General features: G+C 39.2%; 1 protein-coding gene across 1 annotated transcript; it reads right to left on the bottom strand.

Annotated features, from left to right (window-relative positions):
• Window positions 1–7,441: 7,441 nt before the first annotated feature.
• On the bottom strand, window positions 7,442–14,627 carry sbk3 (SH3 domain binding kinase family, member 3). Its single transcript, XM_059340199.1, has 4 exons — window positions 14,537–14,627; window positions 11,508–11,655; window positions 9,706–9,908; window positions 7,442–8,224 (listed from the first exon to the last, which is right to left on the bottom strand). The coding sequence occupies exons 1-4, from the start codon at window positions 14,540–14,542 to the stop codon at window positions 7,442–7,444; spliced, it is 1,140 nt and encodes a 379-aa protein (XP_059196182.1). The 5' UTR covers window positions 14,543–14,627.
• Window positions 14,628–14,923: the final 296 nt, after the last annotated feature.

A 14,923-nucleotide genomic window follows, 5' to 3' on the forward strand; every position in this document is an offset into this window, starting at 1 on the left:
TCCTCCTCCTCCCCCTGTCCTCCAAACCATCACAGTTTCCCTGTTTTTTACTTTTTTTCTCCTGCCCCAATCTGGTAAAAATGTGGCATGCAGCTCCAGTCTGATTAGTTTTTCCTCTTGGTTCACACACACACCTTTTTGTTGGTCATCTTGTGACATTTTATTACACAGATATACAACTCTAGTGTCCCATAACTTTTTGTCTCAGTGTCTCATCATTGCACAAATCAAAAGCAGTCAGACGCCACAAAAAGTAGCACTGTTACTCCTTGTTTTTTCTCTTATGTAGAGTGCTTTTTATCAATCGATTTTTTTGGTGTGAGTTGCCAAGTGTTAGAGATATTATAACTATTTTAATTCTTGTAGAGTTCTTAAATTAATCTGCTCACAAAAATTGCTGTTGAGTTTTTACATGTTATTTTATGTTTATTTATTTTTGTGGGCGCTTTGCAAAGCACAAACAAAGTAATGTAATTATATTTAAGGGAAGGCAGATGACTCTACGGCTGATCTATCTATCTAATACTCGGCAACTCCCACTAAAACAATCTAGATTGATAAATAGCACTCTAGGAAAGAGAAAAAAATATATATTTTTTAATTTGGCGGTGATCTGTCCTTTTAAATAGGTTACATAAAAATGTCCAAAAGCACATAAGTGACAGAAGACTTTTTAAAATACCCCTTTTTTTGTAAACCCATATAACTAACTTTATGTCTTAAGTTTTTCTGGAATCTTCTTGGATGTGTTGTCATTTTATTGGAGTAAATGAAACAAATGGATCAGCAGAAAGACACAAATAACCAAGAGGCATCCAACAACATTAGGCCTCTATTCTTATTTGACTTTTGCATTACATGATTTAACCAGCAGGTGGAGCAGTGCACCTAAAATCCAGTCTTTGGCCTCCTAACACAGGGGTCAGTCAGCAAAAGTTACTGAATTGACAGAACAGTTAATGCTGTTAAGTGAGCCCAGGCCTGGAAGATTAGTGATCCTAACCCAGGATGTCTCTGCTGTAAATAATCAGCGACAGTCCCGACAGTGTTTTAAGCACATGTTTCACCTCCGCACAGCCTTTAAACTCTCCATGGCAACGATAAATTGTTTACTGCTTACTAATTGCTGTAATGATTTGTCAATTGATAGAAAAATCCTAAAAACATTCATTGATGAATTGTTTAAATAATTTATTAAGCAAAAAACATCAGATATTCTGCTTTACATCACTGTAAACTGAATATATTTGATTTTTTGGATTGTGGATGGAAATATTATTATTATTATTATTATTATTATTATTATTAATAATAATAATTATAATAATAATAATATTCAGATACATTTGATGAGGTCACCTTGAGCTCCAGGAAGCTGTAATGGATATGCCTTTCCGACATTTTGTTTAGCAAATTAGTAACCGATTAATGTAATCAAGTTTAATTTATTGGCATAGGGATAAATACATCTTTTTTTTATTTTGAGGATTCACACCTTCGAGGGATGTGTTTAACACACCAGTTAAAGAAGATGTAATGTGTTTGAAAGGGCTGTGTCTGCTATGAACTGTGATTTTTTTTGTCTTGTTATTTATACTTATTTATACTTACTTATTTGTTCCTCTATGTGGTTTTGGAAATATCATGCGTTAACAGGTGAGCCATTCAATAAGGATTGTAAATTGTAGTTAAAAACTTTACAATTGTACATTTTTCTACAAAAATATTACCCTTTTTTTACCCCTTTTTTCCTCAAGCATCATCATTTAGATCCCACGAAAGTTTGTGATCCATGATAAGATGCCCAAGGTACTTAGCTACTCATCTGCTCACCTTTGTTGTCTTTTGAGATTATTTCTAGTGTCTAGTTTCATTTTGCAAGTAGCCGTGCCACATCTATTTCTAGACGGGGCACAGTTACTTGCAAAACGACCACTTGGACCAGCAGTAGTAACTGATAGGTATTAAATCTCGCACAATTCCTCAATTAACTTCTACCACTGAAATATAAGGGATTTAAATACATTTTGCTGACAGTTTACATTTGCATGTGAGTGTATAATTATGTATTTGTCATCTCTGACTCACAGTTACTTATTATCAGTTTACATAAGCTTAAGTGCATATTCATACTTTATTTCCCAAGTGGATATCAGTGCAAAGGTGAAAGTGAGTATCAAGGCCAGGGTTGTTGACCCTTTGTCTCAGAGGCTCTTTGTGTTGAAAAGATGCTCTTCATTGGGACCATTATAGCCGCATTGGGAGGGAAACTTGACTCTGCATGGACTTGGCTAATATAAATGTTGCTTCGCATTCCCCTGAAGTCACAACTCTCACTGGCTCTCACCCTACAGTAGGCCCAGTCAATTCAATAGGAGACACTCATCATATCCCCTTGACATATCGGGGCTACAGGGACTCCAGGGAGTGAGCCTCTGGGGTGGCTCTAACAAGGTCGGCCGGGCGAAGCCGATGACAGCTTGACAGATGGAGGCCCTGTAAGCAAAAGAGAAGAGAAGAGCAGCCAAGAGGGACGATCAATCCTGTGAACACATCAACCCGCCACTCTAGCCCACACTGCTCTGGCGTGAGCAGAGAGAGAATGAACGAGAGAAAAGGAGGAGTAAAGTAAACAGGTGGTGGGGGATCCAGAAAGCAAAGCAGAATGGTTGAGGAAAGCATGCCAGATAGTAAACACATGATAATCTCTCCACTTGTTTATTAGTTAGAAGGCATTGCAAGAGGCATGCCAGCTCTGCAATCCTCTCCCACCGACCTTCTTTTCACCCCAACACTCCTACCTCAATCTACTTCTGTTTCTGTCTCACTGGTAGCTGAACTGCACACACACACACACACACTGCAACAAATGAACTGTCGAATTAAGTTGCAATCCTCAATAAATTTTCACTAATGACACTAAAAACTCGATCCAGTGTTGCTCATCAGTGCTTCTCACTTTGCAGAAGTGATAATTTGAGGCGCCTCTCATGAATCCATCACTCTTGATCCTGTTTAAGCAATTAAAGTGGTTGAACCTGAACAAGTGGCCAGGTGACAGAGAGTTGGGAGTGTAAGGGGAAAATAAGGCCACGATGACCCGCATGTTTTGCTTCACTTCGGGGATTCATTTCAGCCGTTCGCCATATGAACTCTTTATTTTGTGCACGCTGCCCATCCATCCTGCTCTTATATCGGTGTCTGCTTTTGCAGCTGTAACTTTCGTGACATGTGGCGATATCTGTCTTAAATATCTGTTACACCTAACCTCATTTTCCAGCTGGTTGTCTCCACATCCTAATCCATGTGACCTATCGTAGTCTGTGTTGTGTGTTACAACACACATTTTCAATCTGTTTTTCAGACAAGTGCCACTCTTACGAGATCCAGGATGTACCATGTAACCCCTCCATGTGAATTCATGAGGACAATGTGATGTAACCCTTTTTTTTTTTTACACTTAAAGTCTTAGTCTGTGAAAAAACAACACAAGATAAAAGTATTGGAATGTATTTTCAAAGTATTGAAAAACTTGCTGCAATTTTTGTTCTACGTGGTTCAAAATATAACATTTTCCCCAACTTATTGCATTCTGCCTCTGATCCTGAGCCTGTCATCATCCTCTTTGCTTAAAAGTGGAAGCTTGCGCATAACTTTGTTGCTTTATATTGAAGCTGTGTTTCAGATAAATTCGAATGCGAGAGCTCATTGTTGTGATTGTGATTATTTTATTATATGTGTGTTCAGGTCATTTCAGCATGATTAAACATGCCGCCTTTAATATGGCTATGAAAAAGCTTATTGCATTTTTTTTTTTTTTGAAGGTGTGGGTGTGTATATATATATATATATATATATATATATATATATATACAGTATATATACACAATTTATTAGATCAGAATGTAATCCATAACCATTTAAGATTTTAAAAAATGAAACAGTGTATCTTGAACTAAGAAGACTTTTGTAAAAAAAAGAAAGAAAAAAAAAATATATATATATACACACACATATATATATATATATAAATATATATATATATATATATACATACATATATATACATATATGTAAAATTGAAAATCTGTTAAGCAGTTTGATTTCCAGACTTTTTCGGCTGGGGCTGACTTCTGCAGGATTGGCATGAAGTATGTACATGCGTGCATACATACAAACACACACACACATGTCGAAATAATTTCAATTTACTATTTCTGTCTACTAACATTTACTTTAATTACTACCATCACAGTATATTACAGTTGCTTATATTCCTGTGTTGATAATTGTACCTATATACAAATAGACCAATCACAATACAATTGCGGCACCATTAAAATGTTGTAAACAGCTTCTCTCCCTTATTCTTTAAGTCCTTAATTACAAAATTCTAAGAAATAAGCCTAAGGCCCTGCCTCTGACCAGGCAGGAAACCAATCATAGTTCATCATACTGGCGTGGCACCTGGGGGCCCAATCAGATATGAGGGGTGGCCACTCCCTGGACACACCCCTGCTGCATGATTAAAAATCTAATCAGTAAAATCTGAGATTCAATTTATTTGAGAACATGATACCGACACAAGGAGACTTACTGTTTATGATTTAGTGATGAAGACGCTTTATTGGAAAATGTGACACCATGCCATCATGAAGTTTAAACTTTTGTGCCAAAGCGAGCTTCATTTGATACCGGCAGCATGAAATCTGAATTTTGTTGACATCACAAATCTAAATCCAATGATCTCGGGTTTCGTCTTCACAAATGCTTAAAGGTCTTTTCGTGACTTGGAAGTACATGCATGACTTAAAAGTAAAACGAGCCGCATCTCCCTGACATAACACTCGGATTTTAGAGAGGATGGCTGTCCTTGTTTCTCCTGTTTTCATCACGCCTGCTCTGTCCTCATGGACCTCCAGCAGATTTGCACCTCGATCAGCATCTTTGCGTTGGCACTCCATTGTCTCTGTGGTCTGCACCATGTGTTTCCATTTGTCAGGCTGTGGTCCTCCATTAACCCCCATCTGAGTGTCACATGAGCTTTGTGTCCTCTGTCTCCTGGAAAACAGAGCATCCCAAACAAGCGTTGCTAAAGGAGATGCTAAGTCTATTAATGTAAACATACTGTACTATGGGACACGGATAAAGAAGATTGGCTGTTGGTTTTTGTCCCGGTGACCTGAGGATTGGAGGGAGTGGATGAAAGGGAGACAGCCATTGCACAATGTTGCACAATGTAGATGTGATCACAGAAGCAAAGATGAAAGGGAAACACAAGGCCCAAGTGGCATGAGACGAGCAACGCAAGGGGAAAATAATCAGCGAGATAAAAAGAGAACAGAGACGAGGGAGTTAAGAAGCAAGATGGGTCAAAGTGTTCCATCAGATTGTGCTGTTACAGGCCTGCAGGCGCCAAGGCAGCCTGACTTTTGCATTTGGAGGACTGTGGAGTGCAGATAGTCAGAGGGAGGTGATGATGTGCATGGTGTGTAAATAGATGGGACTGGGTTCTATTTATAAATCCATCTGGAGTGGCCCTTAGCAGGGGTTAGCACAGGCCCTACTGACACACACACACACACAGCCACGCTGCACATTAGCAGCTTGCTACCTACAGGGATACACTCCAACTTGAAACAGATATTGTGCACACTGCAAGCAAGGTGAAAGTAAAGTTCATCTTCTGTGATGCATTTTTATTTTTATTACAGTGGAAGTAAACACAACTCCCATCTTCTATGAATAAAGTACGTATTGAAGGTGGATTTTTTTTTTCTAGCTGCCAAGTTTTTAGCAGCTACAGTTGTAGACAGTTGTTAACATCACAGTGTGATTCAGTGGTGGCAGAAGTGTGCAAAGTGGCTATTAGTTATACCAGAGTCCTCTTCTGGCGGCCTTGCGACAGGAATGTGGGTGATTTTTCAGCCAGTAACCGTCCTGTGTGACAGATGTAGGCCACGGACAGCACGGAGGTCGGCTTTTCATGTGTGCAGATTTCACGTGAGGTTTGTTTCGCTGTCAACACATCAATCACGCATCAATAGAGTAGAATATACTATATTAAAAAAATGTTTTTAGCTCCAGTGTGAATAGATATCACGTCTCTCCTGCTGCAGGTAGTTTAGCCGGTTTGCATCACCCGAACTTGGAAGAAGATCACGCTGGTATCACTATCAGGTTGTATTGTTCAGTCCAATTTTAGATGTGCTTCGTCTGTTCTGCAGCACCTGTTGCTTCACCACGTCAGAGATGTCACTTCTTTCCACGGGCACACTTTTCTATAGTCTCTTATAGAGGTCAGTCAATGATTATTTAGAAATAATTGATTCTTTATTTCATGATTTATAATGAAATATTATAAAATAACTAAGAAGTAATCCATCTTCTGGTTTAAAGCTCATTGTTGTGTTGCTGAATTAATAAATTAATACTATTGAAACATTGCTTCATTATTCATTGGGTTTACTAAATGTATTTTTTATATTATTACGTTTGCCAATAGATTTATTTTTTTTCTAACTAAAGCGTTTGCAGTTAACTAATGTTTATTAATTTAATCTGATTATTTTAATTAATGTTTGGTCTTGGAGATTAAAAATCATAATTATGAGATTAAAAGGCATAATTATGAGATAAAAAGTCTAAATTATGGGCTAAAAAGTCAAAACGATAAGATAAAAAGTTGTAATTATGAGATTAAAGTTGAAATTATAAGATAAAAAGTCATAATTTGAGATAAAAAAAAGTCATATTATTTGATAAGTAATTTGCAAAAGTGACCCTGCTCTAATGACATTAAGTTTCTTAAAATCAAAATGTCTCTTGGTCCTCTTCTGTCCTGCATCGGAAACACTTTTTATATTATAGTCATTTAATAATAAAGACAAACTGAGTTGCATGGTTGCCTAAAGTGACAGTAAGTGGAGTGAGTGTGGGGGTTTAACACAAGATTTCTAATTATTTGAACCATGAAGTACCGTTCTAAAATGCAATTTATCTTAATTGTATAACAGAAGACATTTTTGTAATCGAGCACTATCTAAATAAAATTGACTTAATATGGCACTGTATGTGTGGCTCATGAACTGTATCTCATAAGAAGTTAAACACAAAGAGTTTATTTTACAACTGTTCAGATACAGACTTTTAAAGGCATTATTATACAGCTTGTAGTTTCAAACATCACACTATTATCTATAGACTCGTCATTAAGATTCACAAACATACACACTAGAATATATACAACAGTGGAAGTATTAACGTTCATAAGGATATTTATAAAAAAAATATGAAAATATAGCACCTTATAGAATGTTTGTTTTTTATATTTAAATCTAAAACCATACAAAAAAATACATTATAGCAATGATTTTTTTTTTTTTTTCAAACGTTGCATTCATTAATCAAAACACTTGAAACAATTTTATAAAGACAAAGTTTATCTCTCCCCTCTTCCTTCCCTCAGCAGCTTCTCTTCTACACCTCCTGCCTCTCTTATTTTTCTGGCCTCCTTCTCTGCTTCCTCCGCCTTCCTCTGCTCCTCAACTTCTGTCTCCGTCAGCCACGGCCCTCCCAGGTAGCTGAGGATCTCCTCTGGGCTCCCTCTTTGCTTGGGCTCAGGGTGGAGCAGCTCCTTCAAAAGAGTCATCACCAGCATGCTGAGGCCCTCAAACTGTGAGGGCACAGGATTGTCCCTTCGGTTCTCCTTCATGATTGTGTAACTGTCTATCTCCTCTCCACTCCTCCACTCCCCGTCCCTCAGCTTCTCCTCCTTTTCAGCCTCGCGGTCGAACCACTCCTTGAATTTGCGATAGCCGCGGTCATCGTGGGTGCTCTCCTGCCAGGGGAAGCAGCCAGTCAAGAGGCAGTAGACGAGTACACCGAGGGCCCAGCTGTCAATAGAGGTCTCCACTGTTATCCAAATGTCCTCCATCTCCTCCTCCTCCTCAGTCTCATCCCACTCTCTCTCCTTCTGAGGCTCCTTGGCAGGTTCCACCTCAGGAGTGCAGAAGGGAGACTCGTACCAGACGGCACGAACGGTGGTGCCGACGCTCCGGGCGAGGCCGAAGTCGCCCAGTTTGACCCAGCGACAGGAACTGTCACACAAGAAGATATTCTCAGGTTTGATGTCGCGGTGGACGAAGCCCAGGGAGTGGAGATGTGTAACGGCACCGCTCAGCTGAGACATCACCCTCTGAACACACTCTTCATCCACCCCGACCTGAAACACACAGACACTTTGGATCAGTTGCTGCTTAAACACAACAGAAAACACACTCTCTATAACTCATTACAGCATTATGAATTAGATTACAGATAAAAATTAGGTGAGCATGGAAGGATTATGAGACATGCAAAACTTATTTCTTGAATAAGACACACAGACTTTATAGTTGTTCACTTTTTGTTGTTGGTTTTGAGTCTCTTTGCAGTTCTTATGCTCTTCTGTGGTTTTGTGTCTCTTCATGGTCATTTTGTATTTCTATGTAGTTGTTTTGCATCTCTTTGTTCTTGGTTTGTGTCTCTGTGGTCATTTGTCTCTTTGTAGTTGTTTTTGTATCGCTGGGGTCATTTGTGTCTCTTTGTGGTTGTTTTGTGTCTCTTTGTGGTTGTTTTGTGTCTCTTTGTGATTGTTTTGTGTCTCTTTGTGGTTGTTTTGTGCCTCTTTGTGGTTGTTTTGTGTGTCTTTGTGATTGTTTTGTGCCTCTTTGTGGTTGTTTTGTGTCTCTTTGTGGTTGTTTTGTGTCTCTTTGTGATTGTTTTGTGTCTCTTTGTGATTGTTTTTATGTCTCTTTGTGGTTGCTTTGTGTCTCTTTGTGGTCATTTTGAGTCTCTGTGGTTGTTTTCCCTTTTCTCATACTCACTGTGAGTCTCTTTGTGTCTCTTTGTAGTCATTTTATGTGTCTTTATTGTCATTTTGAATGGTTTCCTAGGTGTTACGTGTCTATTTGAGTGTCATTTTAGAGGTGAAGACACTTAAGTCCCCCGGGCCTGTGGCCATTCAGTAATCCTTCCATGGAGACGTGACGTCCGGTAAGAATGTTGGCGCAAAGACAAATAAAATCTGCGTCACCAAAACAATTCTCGACACTCTCGGAAACCCCTGCTTTACTTCATGTAGTCCCTGTGAGAGCAGGGTGCCCTTATTCTTATCAGTACTCTATTATGTTACTGGCAGTCACACAAACACAGAGGAGAGCGAACTGGAGGCCCTTTATCAAGCATGTCTCGTGTTTTTGCTGACAGAAACAAGAGCTCAGCAGCGGGGTCAGCAGATACATTTTCCATGAATCTCTATGAGAAAGCCACACTGCTGACATAGGCAGGTGTAGCAAAAGGATGGAAATAAGAAGACACAAAAGGTGAATAGGGCAAAAGCTTTAACTGATAGATATCAAAATGAAAACTCCCAGTTGATTACTTAAGATAAAAAAAAATTCCTGAAATTTGATGTTTAAATATGCAAATGAGACTATCTAATACTAACTTTTGGTGAATTGAGCAAAAATCTAAAGGCACAAGTAGAGTGTAATAAAAAAAAAAACACCATGTGGTTTATTTATAGTAGTCTGAAGTGTTATAGAAGCAAGTTTTTGCTTGTATGGTCTTGCCAAAAAATAGAGTAAACACCCTAAATTTCATCATTTGTTTTAGGCTGGACATACCATACAGAACATTATCAGCATGCCACAGATCACTGACCTCTGAGACTATCACACTGTAGAGGTCACCGTACAGTCCAGCTTGCTGGGCAAACACATAGTAGGTGGGTGTGGAAAAGAAGATGCCCAGGGCCCGTGTCAGAGAAGGATGGGTGCAGTAAGAAAGGGAGAGGTTATATTCACGCAGGAAAGAGGCGAGCGTGGTGGACTGACGAGGGAAGAACTTCAGAGCCATAGGTGTTCCTGACGGGGATGAAACAAGACAACATATGTTGAATACTGCGACACCTAATCAGGTTTAGTGGAAAAGCTGTCATCAGTGATAGAATGCAGTGTGTAGTCCATCACTGACACTGTGAACAAATATAACTTCCCCTTTGGGGCGACTCCGTTACACAGCGGCACCCCAGTTGCAGCAACTCTATCTCAGAGAATGTCCCAAAGCACTTCATTACAGCAACAGAAGCGCAAAAGGTTAAGTGAACACTATCAAAAGACAGATCTGTCCTCGCGTTACTTCAGTGCTGCCCCCACAGGACATGTGTAGTTTTTCCATCAGAAAGAAATCTGAGTGTGCTGCAGCAGAGATTTACATTTCCCATGGGGTGCTTGGAGTTTAAAAGCATCATTAAAGTCTTTATTAAATATTTTAGCATTAGGAAGTTTGAGTGGCAATTTTATACACTTTTGCAGCCTGAGTGAATTGAAACATTCTCATAAACTGTTATTTTAGGAAATATCACCATTGTATTTGACACATTTTGAAACAGTCACTTTGGCACGTGGTTAATGTGAAATACAACTACTTTTTCAAGTTTAGGGGGAAAAAAGAACAGGGTAAGGGTTAAAATAATTATGTACAATTTCACTTATGGATGTATTATAAGAACTGGGTACTGGACCCAAAGACGGCACATTCCTATTCAAACATTTTTACAGCTTTTGGGTTTACTTTCATGTTATGTGACCCACTAAATATGTGCAGTAGTGTTTCTCCTGCTGGCCCTGTCTGTGAGTTGCCTTTAATTCCATAGACTTTACATTGTGATGACATCACAGATTTTTAAACTGCTTTTCTCTAGGTTAGTTTTATGAATATAAATTCCTCAGTGGATCAAAACTTGATTGACCCTGTTTGCAGTTTGAGGTGTCCTGACAACAGTTTAACAGACATCTCGTATATACAGTCATGGAAAAAATTATCAGACCACCCTTGTTTTCTTCAATCTCTTGTTCATTTTAATGCCTGGTACAACTAAAGGTACTAAAAGGTACCATTTTCCATGGTTTTCATGATAATGATTTTGGTTGTTCTCAAGAAAACCATGGAAAATGGTACCTTTTAGTACCTTTAGTTGTACCAGGCATTAAAACGAACAAGAAATTGAAGAAAAAGGGTAGTCCAATCATTTTTTTCCATGACTATATAATGGTGGTGTATGGGGAAAATATTTTATATTTTGGCTGCAGGGGGATTTTTTGTTGCAATACCACAAATTGCCCAAAAATTGTCTGCAAGGCTGAGGAAATGTGCCGTAACCAGTTCTATAATACATCCATGACCTAACTGTTTGACGATGTTGACTTTCGGTTTCACAGGGGGCCCAAATACTGTCCTGGGTCAAAGTTTGTTTGACCCACCTGCGTGAAACGGACCTTATTGGTCTTTATACTACATTGCCTCACTTCCTTCACAAGAATACAGGCACTTGCAGAATACTGCACCTCCTGGCTCACTGTTAAATGGATTATCTACAAATTACTGTACATCACTTTTTGTATGTTAACTACAAATTGATTGAGATGAACACAACCTTTAACATTGAGTCTTGAGTCACTGACCTCTCTTTCTGTGAACAGCCAACATGACCTTTCCGTAGGATCCCTCTCCCAGGAGCTTTACCACCTGGAAGTGTTCGGATACCTTCAGACTGGGCATGGACTGCGCCGACAGGAAACATCGCTCGTCAAGTTCTTGAGCTGCTGGAGCCTGGGTACACACACGCAGACACGCACAAAAATCCATATTCAGTATCATTGCATGATGCCTATAGATGATGATTGGTTCAGTGGCGTCCAGGAGTAAGAAGATCCACAGCGTGACGGGCAGGTGTTGATGGTGATGATAGATACCTTCACTTCACAGAATGAAGTCTGAATCTGTTATCTGAACCTGCTACGTGCTTCTTGCATTATGTGGATGTTGCAACTTTAAATCTCATGTATCTCATTAGTTGCGCACATATGTCAGTAATTCTCATGAGGGTTGTTTTCTTAAAGTTCATTCATTTATCCTCTTGCACACTCTGATAGAATTTAACAGCCATCCACACGCCATCCCAGCATGCATCTGCCAAAGGTTAGCGGTTGGTGTGTTATATCATCACTTTCAGAAGGATCTACATTGTCCTATAGATTGGATGAACTTCAAACGTCATCAACATGATGTCTTATCGAGCTATCGGAACATTTGGCGCTGTCACTCAGCTTCCACCATCATTCACATCCATGATGACGTCCTTTGAAGTAGATCCCCCACCACATACCCCAGCAAATTACGAGGGCTATGAACAGTTACAGCACAGCTTAACACAAAAGATAAAGAGATAACATATTTTTACTTCTGACCTTCCACATGTTGCGTAACTAAGCCTAGTGGTCAGCCGTGATTAAATTATGCCTTTTAGGCCCCTGCAAACAAATTGTTGGTGGTTATTACACTACTATCAATTAATTTGAGATAATATGTCTGATTATCATCATTAAAATGTTCTAATCGCTAATAAATCTCCGACAGTATTAAGAGATCAAACGATGCCACATGATACTTTTGGAGGTATTTGATGACAGCAGCTTAAAAAATGGATCACAGTTATGAGTTACTGCTTGACAAACAAATGGATCTGATGTGCAGCCAAAAATAAGACTGCAGGTTTCAGCCAGTCTGCGAGCGCTGCTTGGCACAGATGTTACCAAGACAGCTCTATTTTAAACAGAGCTGACGATGGGCCGTTTTGAGATCAATCGTTTACAGATTAATGCAGCACTGTTGGTGCACCAATAATCTCCAGACTTTCAAAAGGCTGGTAAAACTTTGCATTTCAGACAATTTACAGATAACCAACATGTGGTCTCTATAGGAAACCTTATGGTAAATAGTAACTAATCAGCAATCTGCACATTGACATAACTGGTGTAAATTAATCTTCTGTCTTTCAAGTTTCATGTTCTTTATTTTTAAATGCACAACAATTACAGAGAAGCAGCAACTTGGCAGTGAAAACCTCAGATCTCCAGACTCCCTCCAAAAAGGCTCACAGGGATGTGAAGCATTTTTCATATATTAATCACTTTGTATTGCCCATGTGTGAACAGATTCTAACATAGCATAAAAGTAAGGCCTTTCCTGACTTTCTTGGTTGCCTATAACATCCTGTGGATGCTATGTAAAGGACTCAGGGCCACCATTGGGCAACACTGGCTAATGTTGGCTTCGAAATGAAGTCCGCCAATGTCAACAAATGACCAGAACCCACCACAACACAAGTCCATGTAATCAAAAAAAACGTTTATCTAGTGATGCACATTTGGTCAAATGGGAACGTGACAGATGTCGGGAGAAAACTGTGGTCAACATCTGCATCAACATTCAGTTTATAGAGGGACCACCTCTTGGTGTTGAGGAAAATTCTCCAGACCTTGCTTGCTTGCTAAAGTTATCGTATACAGAATAATTTCTTAGTGAATATGTTTGTTGCTCATCTTGCCAAATTACTTCACCAGCTACCGTGATTCATGGCATTGATTTATGTGTTATAACGCCCACCTGTGTCACTTACAATCCAGGCTTTTCGGAAAATTTCACATTGTCCTTGTCAGTACGTAAAATCAAAAAACATGCATACACATTATAAGAATAATGGGAATCGAACACATAGAATAGGGCAGAGTTTCAAGTATGCATACATTTAAAAATATAAATAGAATATATTTGTGGTCGACAGTCATTGCAGAATGAATCAACTGTAGTGTAACCACAGCAGCCCTCCTCAGTGCCATCTTCTCTTTATCACCTTATTTATGTCTATTCATCTTAACAGTTTTGGACTCAAAGCACAGTGATAAATTCCTGAATTCACATCTCAGTTGGGTTTCGTTAACAGAGTTGTTAACACATGTCAGCGTTAGCACATTAATACATTCTTCAGCTGCTCTTCATTCCACTCATGCCCAAAATAAAATAAATATAATTTATTACGTTTCGAGAGTTGCTCGCAGCTCGAGTTTTATCCAGGTCACAGTTTGACCGAGATACGGCTCTGGTACATTAATCATCCCAGATGCATTTAAAACATTTGTTGCACCAGCAGCATCTTAATAGTTGCCATGTCCTTGTGAAGTGAGGTGATTATTTATCAAACCCTATGAGTTAACAGCCCTTGGCAGAAAGCGACAAGTGATCTGAGATTTTAAAAGGGGCTCTGCATGAGCCACTGTCATTAACAGATTTGAAGTCAAGTGCAAGTGCTCAACATTACACGCTAAAAATCATCTTAATGACATTGTCTATCAAACAATCACAGCCTTCCAGTTATTTTGCAATAAAAAGCCACCAATGCATTTGTGCCATTCCTGCATGTCGTCTCATCATAAAGCTGCAGAAACACAGTTGTAAATGATGCATAAAGCCCCCATTCATTTGCATTCACAGGAAATAATTGCATTAATGCATTTTATGGTTGTCATTGTTTTTGTTTGATTGTTATTTGCAGCACAATGTGATGATTCTTTGAATATCACTTCTCATTTAAGTGTGCATGTAACATTTTGCAGCCGGATTCATCCTCACAGGAATAAAGTGAAATACTTACTGTCATTTTCTGTTCAGTTGGTTGATCTCTGCTCACTTTGCCTCGGCTTTTTTCAGCATCTAAAGAAACTTAAACTCCTGACAAGCTGCTGTCACTGCGACTAGCTACTGTTCTGTGCTGCAGCTCAGCTGAGTGCCCTCTGCTAGACTGATAATTAAACTGGAATTGAAGCTGATAATTTTGCCTTTGCTCCGTGGGTCCATGCAGTAGCACAGCAGCTTTATAGAGGAGGCTAATATATGTTTACTGGAGAGCTGGATATTGGCTGCCTAACCCTAACCCAGGAGACACATACTGAACTCTCTCCCTCCCTTTTCCTACTCTTGTGCCAGCTCTCTCTCTCTCCTTCTCTCTCTCTCTCTCTCTCTCTCTCTCTCTCCTGTTATG

The sequence above is a fragment of the Centropristis striata genome, chromosome 8, assembly GCF_030273125.1.
Source record: "Centropristis striata isolate RG_2023a ecotype Rhode Island chromosome 8, C.striata_1.0, whole genome shotgun sequence".
Classification (NCBI taxonomy): Eukaryota; Metazoa; Chordata; class Actinopteri; order Perciformes; family Serranidae; genus Centropristis; species Centropristis striata.

Coding starts and splice junctions, on each gene's coding strand:
- sbk3 (XM_059340199.1), bottom strand. Junction 9,909..11,507: donor GGCTGTTCACAGAAAGAGAG/GTCAGTGACTCA, acceptor CATCCCCGTCAG/GAACACCTATGGCTCTGAAG. Junction 8,225..9,705: donor ACAGTGTGATAGTCTCAGAG/GTCAGTGATCTG, acceptor TGTGTGTTTCAG/GTCGGGGTGGATGAAGAGTG.